This window comes from Pelophylax lessonae (assembly GCF_965119305.1).
Source record: "Pelophylax lessonae genome assembly, chromosome: 3".
Lineage (NCBI taxonomy): Eukaryota > Metazoa > Chordata > Amphibia > Anura > Ranidae > Pelophylax > Pelophylax lessonae.
Window position 1 is genome coordinate 119783995 of NC_138770.1, and position 25449 is coordinate 119809443.

The 25449-nt window shown below is 38.0% G+C and overlaps 1 protein-coding gene across 1 annotated transcript in view; it reads right to left on the minus strand.

The window, feature by feature from the left end:
- Positions 1–25449, minus strand: part of KLHL29 (kelch like family member 29) — a 1145580-nt gene that overhangs the window by 310162 nt on the left and 809969 nt on the right. The window contains exon 6 of the mRNA XM_082249639.1: positions 15090–15228. Coding sequence (XP_082105765.1) covers positions 15090–15228 — 139 coding nt within the window. The remainder of the gene's footprint in view (positions 1–15089; positions 15229–25449) is intronic.

Genomic DNA, 25449 nt, shown 5'->3' on the forward strand with positions numbered 1-25449 from the left:
ATGAAAGCAAGGCTAGTTGTGATTGGCTGTTTGCCTAAAACTACAAAGGCAGGACAGAAGTTCTAATCCTTCTCTAAACAATCTAAAACAAAAAGACAAAAAACAGTTTGGTGGAAACTCCACTTTAAAGCAGAATATCAGATAGGTATAAAGGACACAAATTAATGCAGCTTTGCATTCATTATTGAATCATTAAAGTCATTTTTAACCACTTGCCGAATGCCGACAGTAATCCTACTGCGGCAGCGTGGCTCCCCTGGGTCCAGCGACGTACTGGACTCCTAGTGGTCTCTGCGGTGCTCGCGCGCCACCGGAGGCCCACTCCCGCTGTGTTTAGACACCGCCTCCCTTCCCCGATCGTTGGGGAAAGTGAGCGAAGACCCGCCTGCTTATGTAAACAAAGCAGGCGGATCTTCTCAGTGACAGGCAGGGACAAGCAAAAAAACAAGCAAAAAATTTTTAGTCTCACCAGACTACGGAGGTTGAGCAACCCTGACCCACTCCCCCAAATTTTTTGCTTGTTTATTATGTATTCGGTCTGACCAGACTACCGAGGTTGAGCAACCCTCACCCACCCCCCACACACACCTGTACTCTATCAGTGTCCACTATCAAGTGGATATAGGAGGAGTCCCCTGGAGTGCATTTGCACATCTTTCCCAGCAAGGAGTATTATCTCCAAGGGTTAGAAAGGCTGGATTCATCTCTTTTTCATGGATAGTGTAGGACCCACTGATAATGGGGTACTTTGACGCAGTGGTGGGCTTGAGCACTATATGGCCATATGGTGGGACCAAATCCCCATTTTTATTTATGGATTGTCTTCAAATTTGGTAATAATTTCTTTTGCATGTGTGCGCTTACTCTTTTTTAATATGTAATAGGGACTGGCTAGACAGAAACGCACACATTTTGGTAGGAAAAACAGCTCACATATACTGTATGTATTTCATCTGTGCATTTACCTATTTGCCTGGAGTCCAGCTTTAAATTATCTAACCATCAGAGATATCTAACACATCTACTTCCTACTTTTTCCACTCTGCAGTGCATTGAAAAATTCATACCTAGCAAGCAAAGCTCACGTCTTAGGATAACATCTGTCAACTCAATAATCTTTATTTTTTAAACAGTGTATCCAGGAAACATTATAATCATTTTCCTTGTATTTGATTTTGTTGTAACCTAAAACGACTGCTTGCTTTTATTCCAGCAATGATAAATGCATTATTCGGCCTCTGCAAGATGGGTCTAGCTTTTAAGAGGGCAGAGTTCGTCAGAACCGCTGTGAAGTCAGCAAGCAACTACGGGAAACTGTACTTCATGGGAAACACTCTGCCTGCCCTGGGAAAGACAATATCTGAGCATTAAATTGGTTCTAGTTAATTAGAGCAGCTAATTACCAGAATTTGAGAAGTGCTTTTCTGTAAGTAGGTACTACTGAATCAGCTGCTATATTCTTATTATGGTAGTGGGTTCCTGTACAAAACACTTCAAATCTGCATTAAACTTCATCTGGAAAGCTTCATCTGCATAAGTAAACAGCCGAGATCTAGATAATACAATTATTTCTTAAGTATAGTAGCTTTTAGAGGTTACTCTTTTTTCTTTAGCTGATGGAAGAATCCCCAGCATGCCAATAGCTCAAAAGAGAAAACCATCTTTCCACAGTGTTAGGACAACACAGTGAAAAATATTAGAAGCCCTGGGTTTAATAATTCCATTTCAATTTTGAATTTGTGAAAACGAATGGTTTTTCAACAGTATTAAAAGGGTTAGGCTCCAAGGTGATTTATAGGTCATATTCCTATGGATCTAGAATCTATTCACAAAATTGTTTCCTTAATACCATAAAGTGCCACTAACTGCTAGTAAAATGGCAAGTTGCAATCTAGTGAACAGTGTAAGCGCCTGCATCGTCAGGCTTTGGGCTTGTGAAATGGCATTAGTTTGACATCAGTTTGAAATGCTTCTGAGATTATCCATAATTATATTACATTATCATTATTGGTTCCATTTGATCTCTTTTTAAGTTGAATCTGACCACTCCTTCAAGTGTTTTTTGAATTCCCATAGAATTTGTTGAAACCTGCTTCACGCAAACAAAAGCTCAAAGACACGCATCCTTACTTATACAAAATGGTTTCCCTTCTGCTTTTATGATATCATTAGCCCCTAGAAAACTGTTATGCTGCTTTGTCATTGGTAAACCAGAATAAGTGTCAGGTTAATGTCATTGTATTCATGTTAACTTAATGTCTTTTTGGCTAAAACAAACAGAAAAAACAGATAACAAATGTTACCGGTACTGTTATATGTTTACCCATTCTGTTCTATATGCCTGCACAGGTAAGGAGGGCAAAGACACTTTTGTAAATCTACCTATTTTTTTAGGCACCATCTCCCTATTATAACTCCAGTAGATCAGTATTTTTGGTGTTCGCACTATTTTATCCTGGTGCAAGAATGTTACATTTTGGCACCATCACGTCTGGGTTTGATAAAGAAAGGGGGGGGGGTTATGCTAGTGTAGGAATTTAGTGAATAGTCAGGTTAGGATCAAGGGTTAGGTTGATAAGATAAGGATTTATGGGGTATATTAGTGTTAAGAGATAGGTTGTGGGCATTGAGGTTAAAGCCCCGTACACATTCAATTTGTGTGTATGTCGGTCTGTCCATTTGGCCGGCTACTGTCAGTAGAGCATGCTGGAAAACCAGCAGCCAACCAACTCCCGATCAGTGCTCTTAGCCAATGGCAGAGGGCGCTGACCAGATTGTTCTGGCAAGGGGGCAGCCTCCGTGTCAGAACACAACAGCTTAGTGGAGGAGATCGCTCCAACCAGAGCTGTTAGGTTTTTTTTTTTTTGTTCAACCCACTGGGTTGAATAAAAGAAAAATTGTAGTCTGTACCATGCTTAAGGGTACATTTTCAAGATTAGGTGTGAAGAGTAAAGATTGAGTGGCAATGTTGTTTAATTTTAGGTTAAATGTGAGATTTCAGGTGAGGGTCAGGATTAGGTGTTAAGGTCTGGTTAGGGATAGGTAAAACATCAGGGTAAATTTGTTACACAATTTTTTTTTAACTTAATCAGTGCTAGGCTGCCAATTCCAAAAACCAAAGCACAGCAGTTCCTGCTTGTGCTTGAGCTTTGAACAAACATTGAGCTAGTGACACCCACACCCAGTGAACTCTTTTACTACTCTTAACTTAGCTAAGTATCTTCCCTTTGCTTATAAACACACTAACCATTTCCATTGCAAGTCTAATCTCAGCTATCAGAAATACTATACCAAATCAACAATAAGTCAGATGTCGGGTAATTGCCCTGGCTGAACAAAGAATATTTCATGATGTTTAATGGAATACATAAGTGAATAAACTGGGCTTGAAGACCTTTGTCCGTAATTGTTTCCTAAATTTATTTAGGCTATTGCAGCCTAAAATGTGCAGAAGATAACACCACCGAAATGGTAGTACCTGTTTTAAATCTTCCAAACAATCCCTGTGGATCTCCTTGGCTCCTAGGCCCTATCTAATGTTATTCAACTGTCATATGGCAAAGCCTCTACTTCCCCATGAGTCTCCATTTGGATAGGCAATGGGTAGAGTTTAGCATTGGGAGTGGCAGGGCTTAATTTCAAGTGAGTAATGTGGCCTTAGCCATTGCCCTATTATAGTAAAGGGTCAGGTTAGGGTCAAGGATTCATTTGATAAGATAAGGGATAACTGGGTATTTTGGTGTTAAGAGATAGGTTGTATGGGCATTTAAGTTAAGGGTTCATATTCAAGGTGGGTAATGGGTGGAGTTTAGCATTAGGAGTGGTAAGGCTTAATTTTAAGTCAATAGTGAGGTCTTAGCCAAGGTACCCCAAAGGGACACAGGGGTTGATATACCCTAGGCTCTTTGTAGGCCAGGACAGGTGTACTTTAAGTGGCAAAGAAAAATTAAATTAACTTTTGTGAAATATTCTGGCTTATGAGCTCTATTTCTATCATCACTATTTAAAAAAAACAGTGAGTGTCTCACTTCAGCATGGTTTTTGCAATACTGTTATTTTCTCGAGTAGATGGTGCATATGGTGAATGGTAGAACAAGAATTAACTGACTGACTGAACTGATAAATCCCATTCCACTTCTGCTGTAGTGTCACAACATTCCGCGGCATCAAGCCATCTATAAAATTAAATTCTTTTATTTGCATTCTCTTTCAACCAGGTTTGTTCTAGCCCACAGCCGATGTGCCCAGTGTGGAAAGTGTCTTTGTTATCTCAAATTACATTTATAAACAATTTAAGCCCTATGAGGCATAGTTGCATTGCCTTCTAAATCCCTCACACTGAGCCCAGAGCAATATCTTCTAACAGAGAACAGGCAGAAACTTTTTAATGGAAACAGTAAGAAGGCCGAGGGATTCTACTTCTCTTCATTCCAGTTACTATTTGCTTTTCCGTAAATTAAATATACTGTTGCTCTTAGCCCTTAATACATGTGTCTGTGCTCTGTCTGGCTATTAAAAGAACTTAATTTTTTTATATTTTATGCATTTCTTTTGGAGCAATTTAGCTTGTCATTGCTAGAGCAGCCATGGATTTTAGAAGTATAAAGATCATGTCCTAAAGGACATAACATACATAATCATAAGGTGGATTTTACTTTTCTCTTGTTTTTGGCCTCTGCATGTTTAAAAAGTTGGCTTGTGTAAGTTTGCACAAAATGGCTGCCAGCAACATATACAAGAAGAGACATCAGTGACGTACGCTCTTTGTAATGGTTCCACATTCCAGTATTCATATAATGTGGCTAATAAAGCACAACTAGAGACAGGGAAATGAACAAAAACTGTACTTACTGGCCAACTAATTTGTTTTTGCATTTTACTTTTAAGGAAAATTTAAAGAATTCAGGCTTGAAAAATCAGGCCAAAGGCAAAACTAGTAGAGCCAAGCTGTGGAAAGATGACAACCTCCTATTCTACTGTGTGCCATGTATCTCAACTCTTTAAACTACTTTAGCTACTTCATCACATCTTCTGTAATGTCTTACTGATGCACAATATGCCAAACCTTCAGAAATAAGTAGATAGGCAGTACCAAGGAGACCACAGCAAATATTAAGGGGTTGATTTATTAAAGACAATTCGCTGCTGTTCACTTTGCAAGGGATTTTTCACTTGCCCTAATGTGGTGAAAATTCACTTTGCGAAAAACCAATAACATGCAGGGGGAAAAACCTTTATTTGATGGCACATGCCTGAAAGTTAGCACAGCTTAACTTCATTCACTAAGCTAAAGGAAAATCCCATTGCAAAGTGAAGAGCCTAGTTGCCTTCAGTAAATCAACCCTTATAGAACTAGCTAATTTTTCTTCTTAAAACTAATGTGCTATACACTGAAAGAAAACCATCAAGCTGGAATCAAGAAAATCAAGAAGAATATCAAGAAAATCGCTTTCAGGAGCAAAGGCCGCCCAACTGCTGCTTCCATTCCCTGTAGCATTCCTATCACTTTGGTTCAGCGGATCCCCCTTTTTCTGACAGATACTGACTATTAACATGTACCAATGCAAGTAGAATATCAGTACATTGTAATTGTCTTCAAATATAACTATGTATCAATGGCATATCACCAAATTGACGTAATGGAGGGAGACATTGACACACTGGCAAAGGCCATGGGAACAACAGTCAATCTACAGCAATGACTATGATCATGGGACCTATTAAATGTAGACATGTACATGCTACATCCTTTAAGTTTTCCATAATTTATCTATCTCCTCAAGGCCATTTTATGGCCAAAGGTTGCTGGACATTTATTCATTACAACTATATGAGATTGTTGGATATTCCTTTTCAAAATCTCACTCAAATTAAATACCTTGGATATTTGTGAGCTTTTTATAATCAACTGTCATTTCATAGTAGCTGGGAAATGTAAACAAAGCAAGGCAGAACATGAGTCATTTTGGGACATTTTTCATCAACTACAAGGTTTCTTAAGGATACTCCTAGTTTTTTTTTTTTTTTTTTACAAAAATATAATCGTAAATCACCTGTTTATTTGTCTGATAACAGTAATTTGAAAAACGTGATTGAATTACTATGGCTAAACTTGGAGTTCTGTTTCTTGCATTAGTTACAGAATAAGCCTTTATGTCATTTTTATTTTACATAGAAATCTAAAGACATGAGTGTGGTACAATATGACAGGTTCTCTCTAAAAGAGTTAACAGAACCTAAAGGACTTTGAGAATTTATAAACTTTTAGATCTCTCCCAAGAAAGTTTCCCTTTTATTCACACTCAGACATGATAAATCTTTAAGAATGGATAGGGAAACAAGAACAAAAATAAATAAATTAAAAAACTGTGCGGAGATGGTAGAAAAGTGGATGTGGGATAAAAAGAGCTCGTAAAGTAAACTTTCTCAGAAACCTCCATCAAACATTTCATTATAAATCAAAAGACCTCTCTATCTCTTTCTCTTTGAGCGTGAGGAATAAAACACAAATTCAAAATTTCATTCATTTTTTTTCTTCTTTCAGGATAAAGCTTTGCAAGGCAAACAGATGTGACAGCTTTCTGAATATGCTAAAATTTACTTTCATATGTAACTGAACTTCGTTTTCATCTGAAAAGCCTTATATTGTAAGCTGTATCAGCTACAAAAAACACTAGTTTTTAAAAAGTATACTGTGCAAACAAGAATGAAAATCTATCTATCTATCTATCTATCTATCTATCTATCTATCTATCTATCTATCTATCTATCTATCTATCTATCTATCTATCTATCTATCTATCTATCTATCTATCTATCTATCTATCTATCTATCTATCTATCTATCTATCTATCTATCTATCTATCTATCTATCTATCTATCTATCTATCTATCTATCTATCTATCTATCTATCTATCTATCTATCTATCTATCTATCTATCTATCTATCTATCTATCTATCTATCTATCTATCTATCTATCTATCTTACATTTCTGCTTATTTCATATCTATCTGTCTATGAATGTTGCTAGACCCAAGCACCTGTGCACATGCTCTCCTGCTTGGTACTCTGGGTCTGTCTACATCAAGATTATGCAAAGGCAGCCATAGAAAAAAACGATCTTCCATTAGACATTGCCTACATGGATCTGGTGCTATCATGCAAAGGACCCTATACTAACCCAACAATGTAAGGGGGCACCTCTACAATATCCTCCCATTACAGGTGGCAAAACACCACTGACCATCAATGTAAGGGAGCACTTCACCAATGACCAATAATGTCAGGAGGCATTCCTCCTGTAAGAAATGTAAGGGGGCACTGTGCCACAGTTCACCATTTTAAGGGGATACTTTTTCCTTGAGCACAAATGGAATTGGGTACTTTTACACAGACCACCAATGTAAGAGGACACCCCTCGCATATCACAAATATTAGGAAGTTCTTCTTCATTGACCACTAATCTAATGGGCATTTCTTTACTGACTACAAATGTAATGGGACACTTCCTCACTTACCAAAAATAAAGAGGAAAGCTTTCCCATGGACAGACACTGTAAAGGGGCTCTTCTCCATTGACCACCAATTTTATGGGCCACTCCTCCATTTACCTCCAGAGTAATGTAGTAGCTCTCCACTGGCTACAAATGTCTGCATCCATTCTAAACAAGACTGCCAATGCAAGGAACACTTTTCCACGGGCCACTTTGCACAGTGCATACCTCAGACATACTCCCAACTGCATTACTCTGCTGTGTGTTACTTACTCCTAACCAAACTGTTATTTTGCCTCAAAAGTTGCTGCTAAGTGGTCCCTATCTATTTAAATGAAGTTTTCCTTTAGGGTAGGCTTAGACAAAGTGCTACATCTGTGGATATATTCAGTGTGCAAAAAGTATATTCAATGGAACAGTTCCTTCCTCAAAAAACAATAATTTGTCCTGATGTTTATGTGTGTCTGTGAGACTCTCACTTATGGCACACATGTGCACTGTATACAGCAAGTAGGCTCTTCAGTTTTTCCCACGGTTTACTTTCACTGTGCCCAAAGGTGTTCCAGGTCTTTCACATTCCTAAATTCCTGTTTGTTTCTATCCCTTTATCTATCTGTCTTTTTTCATCTATATACATACGTTTCCGGATGGCCAACATGGCCTTTTTTAATGCTTGATGGAACTGGCACATGACAAGGCTTGGGAGCAACAACTTATCAAACTGTTAATACTGCCCTAATCACAATAGCTGCATCAACTGCACCAGCACATTGTTTCTCCCTCGCTCTTTGCTTACAAAGGCTAAACTGTCATTCATTGTTATGAAGCAGACATCTAAGAGGATATCTTACCACCTCTGAAAGTCTGTTTTCAGCCTTTCGGGTACTGTGGTCACCCTAAAGCTGGCCATACACGTGTCGATTTTCAGTAATTTATAACCACTTTTGATCTACCCGGAATCACAAATATGATCTAAAGCCATCGCTAGAAACTAAGCAATTTACCACCGGAATTCAGAGGATTGTGAAATTGACAGCTTCAATACAGATTTTTAAATGATATAATTGAAAATGCAGAGAAGCTTTAACAATATCATCAAAAGCAATCTGATATTTTTTTTACCAGGTATAATAAGGGCAATTTTTCATTTCCATGCAGTCAGTCCAAGCCACCATTTTATGTCTTTGTTTGCTTTGGAATTTCTGCATCAAATTGCCATGTGTATGACCAACTTAAAGAACTATATAGCTACTGTAAACCAGCTGCCAGGATAAATAAATCCTACTCATTTTGCATAACTGGGAAGAAAGGAAAATAAAAACTTTGATGGATTTTTCTTGCTAAGTGATAAAATAAATTGAATTTCAAAAGCCTAAACACATAAGAGTAGAAGACTTTCCTTAAAACAGGCTAGAGGGTTTCAACTATATTATCAGAGAAGCAAGTAGCCTCTCTACTTATGTTAAGTGATAATGGCCATCAGACATTAAGGTGAATATCTATACGCTCTCTAATGAAAATAAACCAGAAATAATACAAAACACTGCACTAATCTCTGAATTCCTATTACAGCAGACCTGTTGCATACATATAAAATTCTATAAAAATATAAAAAGCCTCTCAAGGAATCTAAAGAAAACATTGTTGCCTGTAGCAACTAATTATTCTTTTTCTTCTTCTTTTGCTTTCCTATAATACACTGTGATAAACCTGACTCACTGACAGCAAAGAAGGTTCTTCCTTAAGACACAAAAGGTTAAGCCCTAGAAAGTAATGATTTGTGCAATTATTCGCTGTATAATTACACAAAATAAGGAATATCTATAGAAGTAGACTTGGATTCTAGAAGTGCAAAAGTGTATTTTTTCCCAAAGGGTATAATGCTCCAGTTTCCAGGGTCCAAGATACTCTTGTTTTCCTATCTCCCCTATTGTATTAACGTGCAAAAAGTCTAGTCCAGCAGCATGGCCTAAACCCATTTTGAACCACCATAACATCTTATGAATGTAACACTGACTATGTCTTACAGCTATATAACACCTTCTAGAATTCCCATTTAAACATTGTTAAGTAGTTATCTTCTAGAACCACCATTCTCAACCAGGATTCTGTGGAACCCTAGGATTCCTTTAGAGGCCACAAGGGGTTCCTTGAGCTGTGGGCCAATGTGCATGACATTATCAATATTTTTAGCTGTCTGTAAGGGTGGCATTCCAACCTCTACTGTAAAGTGGGAGATTTTTTCTACTTGTCACCAATGTAAGGGGCATTTTTTTCACTGACCCCCAATAAAATGGGTTTTTCAGGGATTCCGAGAGTCAAGAAAATAATTTTATGGGTTCCTTTTGGGTAAAATGGTTGAGAAAGTCTGTTCTAGGAAGTGTAAATGGCCAATTTACTGGTATATATCAGTCTTACTATGCTCCTAAGGAAACATTTTTGTCAAAAGTGTTCTACCATATTCCAGAGGCCCCTGCCTGGCTCCTAACAGTCACATGCCAATTAATGTGATAGCTCTTGCCTTGGTATATTTTATTCTGGGAAAGAGGTAGAGTGTTTTACAGCTCACATTCCTAATGAAAACACTAAAGAATAACTATATATCTCAATTAAGTTTTTTATTTGGGCCTTTTCTACCTAAAGGCAAGGGAGAAGCTGTGTGTAGAAGTGGTAAAAAATCTCAATCTAATTGTGTCTTCTGCTGATAGGTACTCTATGAAAATAACACAGAATTAGCCTGTAAGAAGTTTCCTAAGGGACATAGTAGCAAGAGATGAGAGGGCCTTAGTATGACCGCATTAACAATGAGCGGCTAGGGTGCACTACAAGAACCATTTCAAAGAGAACTTAAAGCTGAACTCGAAGCAAATAGATAAATACACCACTGAAATACATATACAATAGCTGCCAAATTATTTATATTTATATCCTACCCAGTCCTCAGATTTAAACACCCCGGTCAGACACCAAAGCAAGGCACCATCCCCACTTTTTCTACTCTAGTTAGGCAATGAAGCTTAGTAACCTCCATGCCCCAGTCTGTGAATGGACTTGAAAGAACATCAGCAGGCTGATTCATTTATCTCTTCTTCTATCAACTTCTTTTCCCACACATGTACATGCAGCAGAGCTGTATTAGCTCGAAGTACTGGCTTCCCTCTCCCCAGTAGAAGTGCTGCTGTACAGAGGACTACAAAAAGCCCTTCTCATGACAGGTTCAGGTGTCTAAATTAACTGTCCTTATAATATTAGTAATCAATTTTTTTTTAATGTGATCATTTTTATTTAATATTTGCCTGGAGTTCAATTTTAAAGTCTTAGACTTTCTGATGGGAGGTCTAATTCAGCATCCCTGGGCCAAAGGCATGCGTTATTGCTAAACAATCAATACAGCTAGCAAGTCATTATGTTACATTACAGAATAAAACACAAGCTCTTGGCAGTAACAAAAAAACCCACAAAAAATGAATAACAAGATAGGACCAGTCCCATCAACGCCCTGAAAGAAAAATGTCACTGCTACAGTGTTAGTCTTGACAGTATTTATGGGAAAATTCAGTAATTCTCATAGCAAGCAAAAAAAAAAGTAAAATGACGTCTCCAACAGCTAGCACACTCCTGCTCTGGTACTCTGCTCAGGGCTCAGGCTGCAAAGCAAAGAATGCATGAAGATTAATTTAATGGACGTTAGTAGAAATAGGTGCTACCCAAAGAACAGTTTTCTGACTGGGTTTGCTACTCTGTGGCTTTTGTTCCAAAACCTTACTTATTTAAAGTGACTATTTTGCAAGAAAAGTATGCAAACCAGATACAGCCACAAAAAAAAGCCAAGCAATTGAAGCCCCCATACTTTTTTAATGAAAAAGTCACCTTAACAGAAATTTAAATCTAACACATTGTGTTTTGTATAAAAACGCTAATAATACATATACCAGAGATATGTAAAAGTTTCAGTAACTTACCAGAACTGAAGATAAGTGAAGCAAGTGTCAGAGGGAGCAATGGGCCTGATTTACTAAAGCAATTAAACCAAAGAAGGGATAGATGGTTATGATACACTTGCATCACGCCCACACATGCACCAGCTGATGTCCTCAGGCATAGGGGTTCATTTACTAAAGACAAATAGACTGTGCACTTTGCAAGCGCTGTTGCTCTAGAGCAGTGGTCTCCAAGCTATGGCCGTGGGCCAGATGTGGCCCTCTGCTTGCCTTTATTTGGTTCTTGGGGCACTATTCCTCCTACTGACACTAACAATGGGGCACTATTGATTGCACCAATACCAGTGATCAGGCACCATTCCCCCCACTGATACTAATGATGGGGCACTATTTCTCCTATGATAACAATGATGGGGGTACTATTCATCCCATAATACCAACGATGGGGTACTATTCATCCCAATGATATCAAAAACCAATACCAATGATGGGGCATTTTTCCTCCCACTGACACCAATAATGGGGCACTATTCCTCCCACTGATACTAAAAACTGGCAGTTTTTCTCATACCAATAACAATGATGAGGCACTATTCCTTTTCCTGCTGACCACAAGCTCTATGTAATTGTCTTACTTCCACTGAAAACCAATTATTAAGCATTGTTTATTCCCACTCCCATTGGCCGCAGTGGGCCCCCCTAAAGTCTGAAGGACAGCAATCTGGCCTTTTTATAAAATGTTTATAGATCCCTGCTCTAGAGCTTAGTAAATGAGGGGAAGCTCTGCTAACTTCCATCATCGAATCATGTGCAAGTAAAAATGCTGTTTTTTTTTTTCCTTGTGTGTGATTGGGTATTCTTTGCAAAGTGAAGCTTCACATCATTTACTAAGCTTTGGTGCAACTGCACTTGCAAAGTGCACAGTCTATTTGCCTATAGTAAATCAACCCCATAGCATTCATACCCCCGAACATAGTTAAGAAATCATACAATGATGTCCAAGGCCTACTATACAGTCCTAGCTTATGTGCCTTCTGCAACAAGAAGCTACTCTATACAATGTGCACTTCAACAATTTTCCAACAAAATAAATTAAATAATACAAAAAACTAATGTGAGTGGCTCACTAGGAAAATAAGACATGCATGTGCCAAGCTTGACGGCATGTCAAAAAACCCAGTAGGCTATGCTGTCATAGGGGAAAGCCAGTGTACAAATGGATGTTTATCATTGGAATCTCTATTCCAAGCACCAGCATAAGCAATCTAGTGCTTAGACTTCTACACATGCGCACCATGATTTGTTTAGGTGCATTACATGCTTATTTTTTTTTATTTTTTTTACAGTGGTGATGTATTGATGATAGCCGTAAGCACTTGATAATGATTTCATCCTACATGGTAAGCACTTTGAAAAAAATGTAACATAGTTTAGATAGATCCAAAAACAGGCAAAATCTAATTTTTATTTTAGGCACACTGTGGCTCAGTTGTTGTACATTTGTATGCTGGAGCATATATTTTATACCAAAGCACACCTGTTAGTAAATTCAACCTATAAACACTGTAGCCTGTAGTGTAGTAATAAAGTTCAAGAACATGCGATTTGTCTGTTTGCTCATGATCAATGCGTCACTGTAGGGACAAATCCTTTAGTAAATCAGGCTCAATATCTTCCGTGCACAACACAGAATTCTTATTGAATATTCAATATGCCAGTCAGTCTGTCTTAGCATAAAAAGGGAGAAAATACAAAGGGCCCATTCAAACTTTTCCATACTCATGCACGGTGTTAATGCATGTACATTGTAAGGGGTGGGGGATACTGCGCTTCTGGGAAGTGTTATGACTAGTCTTGAAATAAATACTTAAATGAAGCTCGGATGTGCAATAATAAATGTGATTATGTATAAATTAAGGTCCCTCAAAGGATAGGGAAAATAAAAAATGATGTTGGTTTATATATCAATAAAGTGCATTAGTGTAATCAATCCATAAAATAGATAATAAAAATTAGTACTCTTATCAATGCAAGGTAGTGCGTTATAATGAGTTGAAGTGCCCTGCAATGTATGTGTTTTGCCTTAGTGCATTGGGATACCATTGAAAACGAATGGTACTACAACCAACACTGCAATGTATATGTGTGATTGGGCAAAACCAGACAGCTTTATAAAAACAAATGTTAACAGGGTATCCACAGTTCTGTTAAAATACAGGAACTTTTAATTTTTTTTCTTTACTATATTTCTAATCGTACTTTAATATTTTCCCTGATAAAAAAGTTCCGGAAAATGTAAAAAAAAACTTAAAAAATGTAAAAAAGAAGGAAACTATTATACATCCTACTATTCATGTATTTAAGAGAATAAAAGCTAAATATAGCGACATAGTGAAGAAATCTGACTGCAAAAAACTGATCTTACTGTCAAACGGTTCCATTTAGGCAGATATTACATTTAATTAAGGGAACGTGCAATTGATTTCTGATGCAAACTGTATTTCAGCTAAAAACAATTAGGAGGATATGTCATGACTGTGCTAAGCTTAGCTCTAAATTACTGACAGCTGAATTATCTTATAAACTAGCTATGAAGGCAATTAGCCGAGGACCTATGAAATACCACAGTGGATGGAAACATATGTTACCATGGGCTTTTTAATATCTCTGATAGTAAATGCTGATATTGCGCTATATTTATTGGTTTGATACTGACAGAGACACATCTCTCTCATAAATGTTGTCATTTCAGGCTTGCGTTTCATTCTCAGTGTATCTGCAGCCCTGTACACAGTGGAGACAACCTTTCTTTGAGGAAAATGAATAATCAAGAGGATGCGGCCTAGTCATTAATGCTGCAACCAGGGCTACATTTTAATTCACAAGTAAGTCCCTGAGCCTTTATTTAAGCCAAATTATTATTATTATCTGGGTGTGTGCCAGCCATCTCCTTGGCCGACAAACTATGCATATAGATGACCTAGCCATAACAGGCCCCATATATGAAATGTCTAGATGGGGACAGTTTCTAATTCCCTTCTTTCAACCAATTAGCTCTTCTTTTTCTTGTTTCTAAGGCATATTTTATTTTGTAGGGGAGTCACTTATTGGTTCATAGGAGGCAAACACACTTCATAATTTATATTATAAATATGAGGCCATTTTATTATTTTTGATATTTTTTTCCACACCCAGAAAACATGCTAAAAATGCAATCTGCAGAGAGGACCACATTCACAAAATGGTCAATTCCCTTTCCAGATCTTAAGCATGTCCCTGAAGGCACTATCACTAGTTTATGAGCTAGAAAGTGATTAAAATATGGCTGCCTCCATCCTATAAAGTCAGCAGGCACACTTCAATAAAACTACACCAAAAAGCCTGTGTATGGGTAGTAGAGAGGCTAAACACCAAAAAAAATACAAACACAGTAGGCCCATATGCATTACACGTCTCTGAGGGTTCATTTTGAGAATACATTCAAGAAAACTGGAAAGAATGGCTACTGGCTCTGTGACAAGGAGATTCAGTCTTCACAGACCTGCAAGAAATGGGAAGAAAAGAAAAATAAAATAAAATGAAATAATAAAAAGCCACACATATGCGCCCTACAAAAGAACAGACCAGATCACAGCTGGAAGGGAGGCAAACCTTTTAATCAGGTCCTTGAAATACAAGCTGCAGGAAGCTAGAATATTTTGATGGACTTCAAACTCTTTGCCTTCAACAATAATTTTCAGGTCTGTAAACTCTTTCGCTCTACGCTGCTGGTTCAGCTCCTTCAACATTTCTGCAGAACAGAAAAGACAGACATTGCCAGGGTTCCAATTAAGAATTAGTTTTTCTCCTTTTATTGTTTTCTCTTTCTTTTTATTTTTTATTGAACTGAAGATGAAGTGAGAGCATTTGGGGGCATCAGCAACACTGGCACAAAGTAAAATAAATGCTGTAATTAATGGCATCAGACATCTGTGCATTCTTTTTTTTTTTTTAAATCTCAAGATTCTCCATAAAAAACAGTACCTAGTTTAGCTCCATTCTGAGTAAAGCAATGCATTTTCCAGGGGAAGGTGAATCAAAGGGAACAAGTAAAACAGTGACCAGTGATATGCTAAAGCAATTCAGAATCAAGTGTAATTGTGGTAAAGTCAGGGAGTGTGTTAAACCCGCTTCAGTGAGATTTCAGAGTACACCTCCCATGTGGGCTGGGTCTGCTTCCTGAAGAGTGTGCTGTGCAGCGTCATTTCACTGATTGTTGTATTATCAAGCTTGAATTTGTTTGGTTTCTGTGGGAACATTTGAGCTTAGGTTGACACTTGTCCATCTGCATTTTTCATGCATTTTTCTTATGCTTGGCCAATTACAAGCAATATCTCTTGTCTGTCTAGGGAATGAACCCTGTTGTTATAGCCAGGAAATTCTATTAAAATTTATGGGGCCAAATTCACACCAAGTTGCACCAAGGAGGGACATACAGCACATTCAAAAATAGATGTGTTAAAACCACACGGATGTGAAAAACCACTAGAGGAAAAGGTAGGATTTCTCTTTTTTGCGAAATGTCAGATGATGATCTCTCGCATACCTCGTAAAAGATAGTCCATTGGGTGTGTTTGGGTATACTTCTCTTGTATTACAAGCAGTGTAAAGGGTTCACAGATAACCAAAATACCCAGAAATATGAGTAGGATGCACTGGTGTACTACAGCTATATCTGGATAAACATCTGAGACTCATGGACTTTTATTGATGACTGTGCTCCATCAGGGGGAGATTTCTCCATACCTCCAGTGATAACAGAAAGTTTTTGAAAATCTCACTAAAGTTAACAATGACAAAAACACATTTTTAGCAGCGTGGGAAAGGGTTAGAATGTTTTTATTGTTGTCTGTGCCTTCCTATCCCAGTGACACCCACACATTCCATTTCTTGTATGGGCGTCAGAGGGACTAAACTTGGGTATCTCGGCTCCAATGACCTCTTGATATGTAAGAATTACAATAATTTCAAATAAAAAGTATGACTTGAATTTATTGTACAATCTTGTATTTACATTTTCTTTTTTCAAGTCTTACACAGGCAAGACTTAACATAGGAAAAAAAAAACAGTATTCCGTTTTCCCTGCATGCACCGTTTGATTCCTGCAATTGATTGAAAACAAAGTTCTTTATCCTTGTATTAAAGCTTTAAAGTACTTTGTCTGTGCTTAGTTCTCTGCACCAGTTCTGCTAATGCCCCCAATGCACCATATAGATAACTCTAATTGGAATAATGCACACCATACTGTAAAATAAAAAGATGTATCGGATCACTAAGGTGTTCCATGGATACACAAAAGCACAGGTCTACAGTTCAAGTGCCTTTATATAGATCATGGAACTCCTCTGCGACCTCTAAAGTCTTTATTATGTCACAGTACGAAGAGGATACATTAAACCTTATATTACACAAGTTACAGTTTAGAGCTTGTAGGGGTTGACCCTTGTGTGAAGTTCACTGTCTCAGTTGCATTGTGGAACACCTTCAAAATAAGCAATGTGGCAAAAGTGATGTAATATAGATTTATATATGATTTTGCTCCAAACATATTTTATAATGTCCAGGTTTGATCTCACCACTTATAATTCACAGGGATGACATCACTGATCCCCAAATGCAGGCAATGTCTTTACTAAACACATAATTTTTGATCTTCTTTCATGTCACTTGTGTAATATATATATTATCATTATTTGTTTTTACCATTTAGAGTAAGAGTGGTTAGGCTTTGAGGTCACAACCCGAAGGCAACATGCACAAATATAATGTTACAATAAAAAAAATAGAAAAAGGGAAAAAAATTAATTTGGCAAGTAAACACAATTGTAATTGTAATAAACACCATTATAATAAAAAGGGTATAACAATACATACTAGTAGGTTATAAACACGTTGTACCATTGTGTTAATACGATATTGTTAATAACAACAGAAGGTAAGAGAAAAGAATTGTGGCAATATTTGAAACTACTGACCCACTTGCAAATTTTACTAACCACGTTTCAGACTCACCAGGTAAACATTACATTATGAAACACAATATGAATAAGATTGTGAGTCGAAAGGATTTAAGACCTGTGGGAACAATGCATCTTGGCTTCTGTGCATTTGCAAGAAAGTTAATATTCAGCGTACATCAATGCAGGCAATTATATTTAATAGAAACAATTATTCATAAACAAATCAATTACAGTTTGTGTAATTAATTTCTGGGAACAAACAGCCCACACAACTAAATAAGTACTAAAAAGTATAGACCCTGGTTTCTAATGGCTTAAAGGGGAATTCTGGCTTTTGTCATTTTGTGTGTGCGAACAATACAAAAGCAACAGAATTGCATACTTTCAAATATATATATATATGTATAAATATATTGAAGCTCTCAAAATACAATAAACTACCCAACTGACACATTTGTTTTTGTTATTTGCAGATTAGGAAACCAAAGAGCATGGTGCGATCAAACACTCAGGTTTCTAAATCCTATAAGCAAGAGGTATTTTACATTTTCCAGAAACAGGTCTGTGAGAGCTTGCAGAGTAGTAAAAAAACATTTTTGTTAATATTTTGTAGCTATGGAAGGGAAACGTGAACCTGACAAACAAACATTTTGAATTTTGGTGAAAAAAAAAGAGCACTTTGCACACTTAGTGGAAATGGTATATTCCATGACATGTAAGGTTCAAGCTTCCTTCAGTTATTAAACAATATGAACAAAAAGAGTGGGCCTACAGTTAGGGTCGGCAACAGTATAAAAACCTAAATGTTGCAGAAATGAGGCATATTTATCTTTTCAATATTAAGAGGTTTTAAGGAGGAGAAGGATTTGATTGTTTCATAATATGCTCCCCAGATAATGAATACCAAAGTACCACCTCGTAGAAAGACCTACCTGTCAGACAGCTTCCCATCTTTATGATTGTGTATGGTCCATCAGCAGGATACCTGTTCAAAAGTGCCACTTGCCTAGCAAGCAGTTAAGGTTAACAGGAATGCTACACTTTGATCTTTTAGATACTTCCTCAGCCATGGTATGCTCATTCTTTTTTCACTTTCTTCTATTATTTAAATGTCAAAACTCCAATTTGTCATAGAAACCATCAAATGCACATCATAGTCAATTTATTTTAACCTTCTCGTTTTCACAGGGAAATGCTCAGCAATGGTCATGAGCTAATGATCTTCAGCAGATCTCGGTTGTACAATTTGTGATGTCTATCAACTACAAGCAAAATTTGAACAAATTTAATTTAAAGGGAAAATGGGGAGTAAAAAAAGAAGATTTTACTAATGGAATTGCAGTCCTTTTGTAATGGCTACACACAAATGATCAAACACATTGGGCACGTTATCAACCAATTGAACTGACGCCAGAATGGCCAGAAAAAAAAAGTCTGGAAAAAAATTGCCGTACTATACTTAATGTAGACATGGCCATATCAGAATCTAAGGATGAGAGAAAATGGGAGTGAGTGATAATAGGATATTTTGGCAAAATGTGCTGAAGTCAATGAGGAACGCAAAATTAAGATGTCTCATACTGATGCCAAAAGCAAGCTAAATTTGCTTATCGAAGCCTGTCGGTACTTGTCATCAGGGGCGTAACTACAGGGGTTGCAGGGGTTGCAATCGCTACCGGGCCCCATGCTCCAGGGGGCCCGGTAGCAAACCAGTGGGTGAACTTCTAGGATCTCAAAGGTCACACTTGCGACCGGGCCCTGGCATTTCACCACTGTGGGGAGGCCCCAAGATTGCAGGAAGGGGGCCCACTGCAGAACTTGTGAAAGGATCCTGATGCGAGACCATAATAAAAGGCCATGCAATGAGATTAAAGAGCCCCAGGATTAGTGGGAAGAGCCCCAGGCTTGAAGGGACAGGCCCCGGCCAGGGGTCTGGGGGGCCCTTCATGGTTTCTTGCATCGGGGCCCTGAAGGTTCTAGTTACGCCTCTGCTTGTCATAATGCTGAACCTAACCTAAACCAAGTCATAAAATTGCCATATTAACAGTGACATGGTGACTTCATAAGTTCAGCAAAGCAATGTGATCAACATGTCTGCACTGACATGGCTTTGTTAATAAACAAAGCTGTGTCACTAACACTGTATTGTTCATTAACAAAGCTATGTCATGCACTGATTTATCATTTTGAGCATCTACCAAGTTGTCCTTTACTGCAGAGATAGCCATTGCTGACCTCATCCTGAGGATGCCAGATGCCTGGCTGCCTTTGGCTCTGTACTTTTAGGCCTCATGCATTAGGCATTTGCTCAGCTACTCTGAACGCCTCCTGGTAGGAGAAAACCTGCTTAAAAAATGCTAAACATGCTGCGCATTGCACAAACGTTTATATGTGTTTGTGCATATCAACATTAATGCAGTCCATTGGCCAGAATATAAAATGATCTAGCGTCTAGCGTTTAGGCACGTTTATGCGCATTCTGCATCTTTTGTGCCGAAATGCTCCTCTCCTGAATGGGCTGGTGATGTTTTTTTTTTCTTCCTGTAAACATTCCTCTTTAAATATGCCTGTAAACCCCTATGTATGCATGGCCAAATAGGCTAACATAGAGGTGTGTTTAGGTAAAAAATAAAGTCAAACGCCTCCAAAAGTGCATTTTTTTAGGTCCTGTGTGCATGAGGTGTGTTCAAATTCAAATTTGAACATATAGCATAGACAGTAGTAAAGCCACTGTATTAGCATGGCAGCCAAGTAGGATATATTAGCAAAGGCAGTCTCTATATTTACTCACTAAAGGTTTTCTTTACAATCCAGAAACACTCCTATAACAGGTTTCATTAATGCAACATAATAGCTACATTAGGGTTGATTTGCTAAAGGCAAATAGTCTGTGCACTTTGTAAACTGCAGTTGCTCCAGAGCTTAGTAAATGAGCAGGAGCTCTTTGCAACTACACTTTTCAAAGTGCACAGTCTATTTCTCTTTAGTAAATCAAACCTGTTGTATCTGATGTCTACCAAATAAATAAAATCAATGTTATTTTTAATTTTTGCTTTAGGTCAGTGAGGTTGATTTACTAAAACTAAAGAGTGCAAGCGCTGCATAAAAACCAATCAACTTCCAAGTTTTAGGCCCCTTTCACACAGGCGGACCGTTCAGATCCGCCTGTCCGTTTTTTTGGCGGATCTGAACGGTCCCCCCATGCATTCCTATGGGGTATCGGATGTCAGCGGAGACATGTCTGCTGACATCCGACCCGATCCGATCCGTCAAATCTGGACGGATGGAAACCCTATTTTCCATCCGTCCAGCGGATCGGATCGGATGGGATCGGGTGAGAACGGACTGACGGTCCATTGACATCCGATTTCCCCTATAGAGATGCATGGGGAACTGTCAGCTGTGTCTCCGCACACAGCACGGAGACACAGCTGTCCTCCTGCTGCTCAGCGGGGGATCGGCGGCTCGATCCCCCGCTGAGAAAAACGGACTCCGTCCAGCGGACGGAGTGTGTGAAAGAGCCCTTATTGTCAAAGCTAATTTCAACAAGCTAAATTTAGAAGCTGATTGGCTACAATACACAGCTGCACCAGACTTTACATTCTCCAGTTTTAGTAAATCAACCCCAATGTCTTCATCATGAAGGATGGAAATATGTCAGTAACCGAAGAGAAAAATATCCAGAAAACCATCAATATAAACTAATGCTGCTACACATTTTTACTAATTATTACTATTGCAGAATTTCTTCTATACAGTAGCTCCCAATATATTAAAACCTTACAATAGAACAATGCACCCCACAAAATCACCAGATCCATCCACACATGCCTATATCTGTGGAAAACGTACGTGCCCTGAGGAAACTAGATTTTCACCCATTCCAGGCACTTTTTAGCTGGATAAAAAGACTGTCATCTAATGTCTATACGTACCATAGGAATACACTTAACCATGGGTATGCTGCTTTTGAAATCACACCCAGAGATAAGACTATTGTACAACAATAAACAGTCACTATGGTGCACAGGTTAAATAAGCAGGCCTGGGAAATTTGTAGAATTGGCTGAAAGACTTAAATAATTAAGACCGGTCAATTGTCCAGAGAAGGATAGAATTGGGAGGAAGCATGGACTGTGCTTTTTTCCTTTGTCTACACATTGCTGATATTGCAGGTTTGTTGCACAAAACTGCCTGTTTTCTTTTTACACATTGTCATTTGTTTCCCCCTATATAGTAAAGAAAGCCAGTTTGTTGCATATTGCCATTACTACTGCTATGACACCCATGTAATATAGTATCATGGTTGCTGTTTGTTGCTTATATATTGCTGTTGCTGCCTGTTCGCTGTCTGCATAATGTCACCCCAGCCTCTTTATCATCCACATATTGCCACAACTGCCTGTTTGTTGGCCACATATTGTCATGGCTGCCACTGTATTCCCCACATTTCTTGCCCACCTACTCTGAGGATTGCCAGTTTTTTTCCCAAGTAGACCACAACAAAATGTTGATTGTGTATTACCACATTTGGTCATGTACAGTATTATCACAAGTTGGTGGTTTGATGCCAACTGTGCGAATACAGAAGCAATTCAGGGCTGTTTATTTTGAGGACTATTTTACTATGGTTTATCAACTCCAGGTCTGTCATTATCACCCATGCACCTTACAAAGTATCTGGGTGACACCCTCAAATTTCAGCAGTGGCATAATCCCCAACCACAAATTTTCCGGTTAGTGAGTTACAAAGTTTCCAGGTATATAAATAGGCAAAAATAACTGCAAATGGTTGCATTAATATTGTCCTTCCTACTTCAAACTACTAAACACATAACACTGATACTACACACACTTTTACTGCTGGTTCAAAATAAGTGGTAGACATATTCAAGGGATTTTCAGCATCTGCATGAATGAAATTGAAGAAGAAAGTATGGAAAGAAGAAAGTAAATCTCAGGCATATGTAACACAGGTGGCTATGGAGAGATAGATAGATAGATAGATAGATAGATAGATAGATAGATAGATAGATAGATAGATAGATAGATAGATAGATAGATAGATAGATAGATAGATAGATAGATAGATAGATAGATAGATAGATAGATAGATAGATAGATAGATAGATAGATAGATAGATAGATAGATAGATAGATAGATAGATAGATAGATAGATAGATAGATAGATAGATAGATAGATAGATAGATAGATAGATAGATAGATAGATAGATAGATAGATAGATAGATAGATCACATTATATTCCACTGGAAATCTATGTCAAGGTTAATCAGAAATGTATGTGACAGAGAGATAGAAGGGGATGTGTACTGCTATCTCCAGCCACTACTGGGTTAATTACAAGAAATAAATTAATGCCTTAGTTTGTGTTGTAGTAGAAAAAAACAGAAGCACCAACAATCTCCCAAAGCCTTATTACAAAGCCTGGGCATGAAAATGTCACCCTGCAAGCTTATATATATTTAATGGAAACAAGGCGGCAGTGCCTGAAAGGCTAATTATTCCGAGCTAAAATGGGTCACTGTACTCGTGGGAGCAAGAAGATGATTAGGAGCACTTGTGAAATAACATCAGCTATTGTCATGCAGGCCATTACTTTGTCTTATGGGGTGTGTACATTTTCCTCATTTATATTCAGGGGAAGAAAAATCCTCTCAAATCCTGTGTGAAATCGGAGGACGCTTCAGCTCAGCGAAAGCCATGATTCACATTTCACTAAGGGAGCACGCAAGAGAGTCCCTAGGCAAACAATGAAAATGCAACCAAGCTCCGCAGCGTTTCCTAACTCCCAGTTTCCAAACTATTCTTCTATGTATAGGAATAAGAATTCTGTGCTGATGTTCAGATTCTGCATCCTGCACTTTATCCAAAGCAGCCAACCAATTAAGAAGCAGTCAAGGGGGCTGAAGGCAAAGTGATGATTCTCTCCATCCTAATGCCTCAAGGGTCAATGCATGGCTAAAGTTCTTACTGACATAAATTCATTTTTTGAGTATATTGCTACATTTTTTACTTAGCAAGTATTTGTTTATATTTAAGGTCTATGTAAAGCCAACACTTTTCTTTTTTTTTAGATAGCATGTGAAAGGGTTTGAACCGCTGTCAGGTTTTGGTTTTTGCTGGGGGGGGGGGGGGGGGGGGTTCCACCTTCACTTGTCCTGTTGACCAGTGGCTCTGGTACAGAAACTGATACAAAATACATATTTTAGAGTTGTCACAGTAACAGGAGATAAGGGAAAACCTTCCAATGGGGAAACAACTTTCTTAGGAGCGCTATTCCTTTACTTTTGAGAGATCTCCTCTTTTTTTTCCAGCTGTGTTTCTGGTACTGGAAGTAAAGAAAAATCTCCCTCGATGGGACAAAAAAAAAAAAAAAACCTTACAGGTGTCCTAATCATTCCCTACTCTATTCAAAATAAAGGAAAAAAGTTTTGACATTCATATACATTTTTGAGGAGATTTATTTTCTGGTTCAGCTGTGCATGGTAGCATATCAGCTTCTAACTTCAGCTTATTCACTTAAGCTTTGACAATAAAAAACTGGAAGCGGATAGGTTTCTATGCAGAGCTGCACCAGATTTTGCACTCTCCAGTTTTAGTAAATCCCTCCCTTTAAGTCTGCCATGTACAATACTGACTTGAAGAACCTCAAAATACTTTATATCTAATTTTAACACCTACTAAAAGAGACTGAAAACAACTTAAAATCCTGTTAATCAATAAATATTAAACCAATATCCCAGATTTGAAAATCCATTACAGTTATCATAATAAAGAAGCGGAGAAGGTGCCTACCTTCATCATGTAAAAAATTATTTTGTGTTTTTTTTGGAAAAACGCCATGGTACAGGGATATAAGTGAGGCGATTTTAGAGAAAGTGGCATAGCTGAGCACATGCTCCCCATCCCAACAACCTCACATCATGTGTTCCATACCTCCAGGTTGGACAACATGCTAGCTTCCTATATCTCTCTGGGATCAAATCTCTAACACAAGAACAACCTATACACCTGCTACTCAGTTTCCCGTATTGATTGTTTGACACTGTATAGAATGCACTGTATCTGATTGCCTCTTCGGGGATCAGGAAGGAATTTTTTTACCCTGCTGGGTTTTTTTTGCCTTCCTCTGGATCAACTGTGGATATAGGATTGTAATTGTTTTCCCCTTTTATTGGTTGAAATAGATGGATTTGTGTCTTTTTTTAACCAGACTAACTATGCAACTATGTAAAAGTAGGACTATTTTCCTTTGTAGATTTTGCAGATAATGACCTTGGCACTTGAGCCTGAGACAGAAGTGCTGCAGAGCCATATCATATACCACCTACCCATTGTGCTGTCCAGGCTGTAAAGAACTACAGAATAGGTCTTATATGAATTAACACACTAAATAAATAAAGTTACATAAACCTAATCGAGGCGAGACTTACCAGTAAAAAACAAAAAGCTTCAGTAACATCGCAAAGGGAGCTTTTGGAGTTTATGAGTAATAAGTTGATACTAATAAAAATAGGGGTGTTGGAAAGAGTCTGCAGGTCTGACTGCCAGAAGGGCACCTCCAGGCTATGAAACAGCTTATAACTGCAGTAAGTCAATATGGAGAGTGGCGCATAGGGAGCAGGACTTTGCAAAGAATAAACGACTTGTGTCAAAGGTTGAGGCAAAAACCCCAACGGAGCCGACAATCGTAGAAGAAGCCGAAGAGCCCCAGAGTTATTGACTTTCCTCCAAGTATATAATGATCTATAAGAAGCTGTAACTCCCAGAATACCCCAATGAGCTGTCACATTTCCCCAAGCCTTCATCTATTTTGGATGGTATAACAAGCACTTATAGACTTCTCTCTCCACATTAATCTTAAATGAACTGCTCTGCAGAATTGAAAGAGGAATACATTCTCTTGCCAGGTAAAAACAGACTGGAGCATCTCAAATAATTATTACAGACATCTAATTCTAGGTGTAAATTTCTGGTATTATAGGTC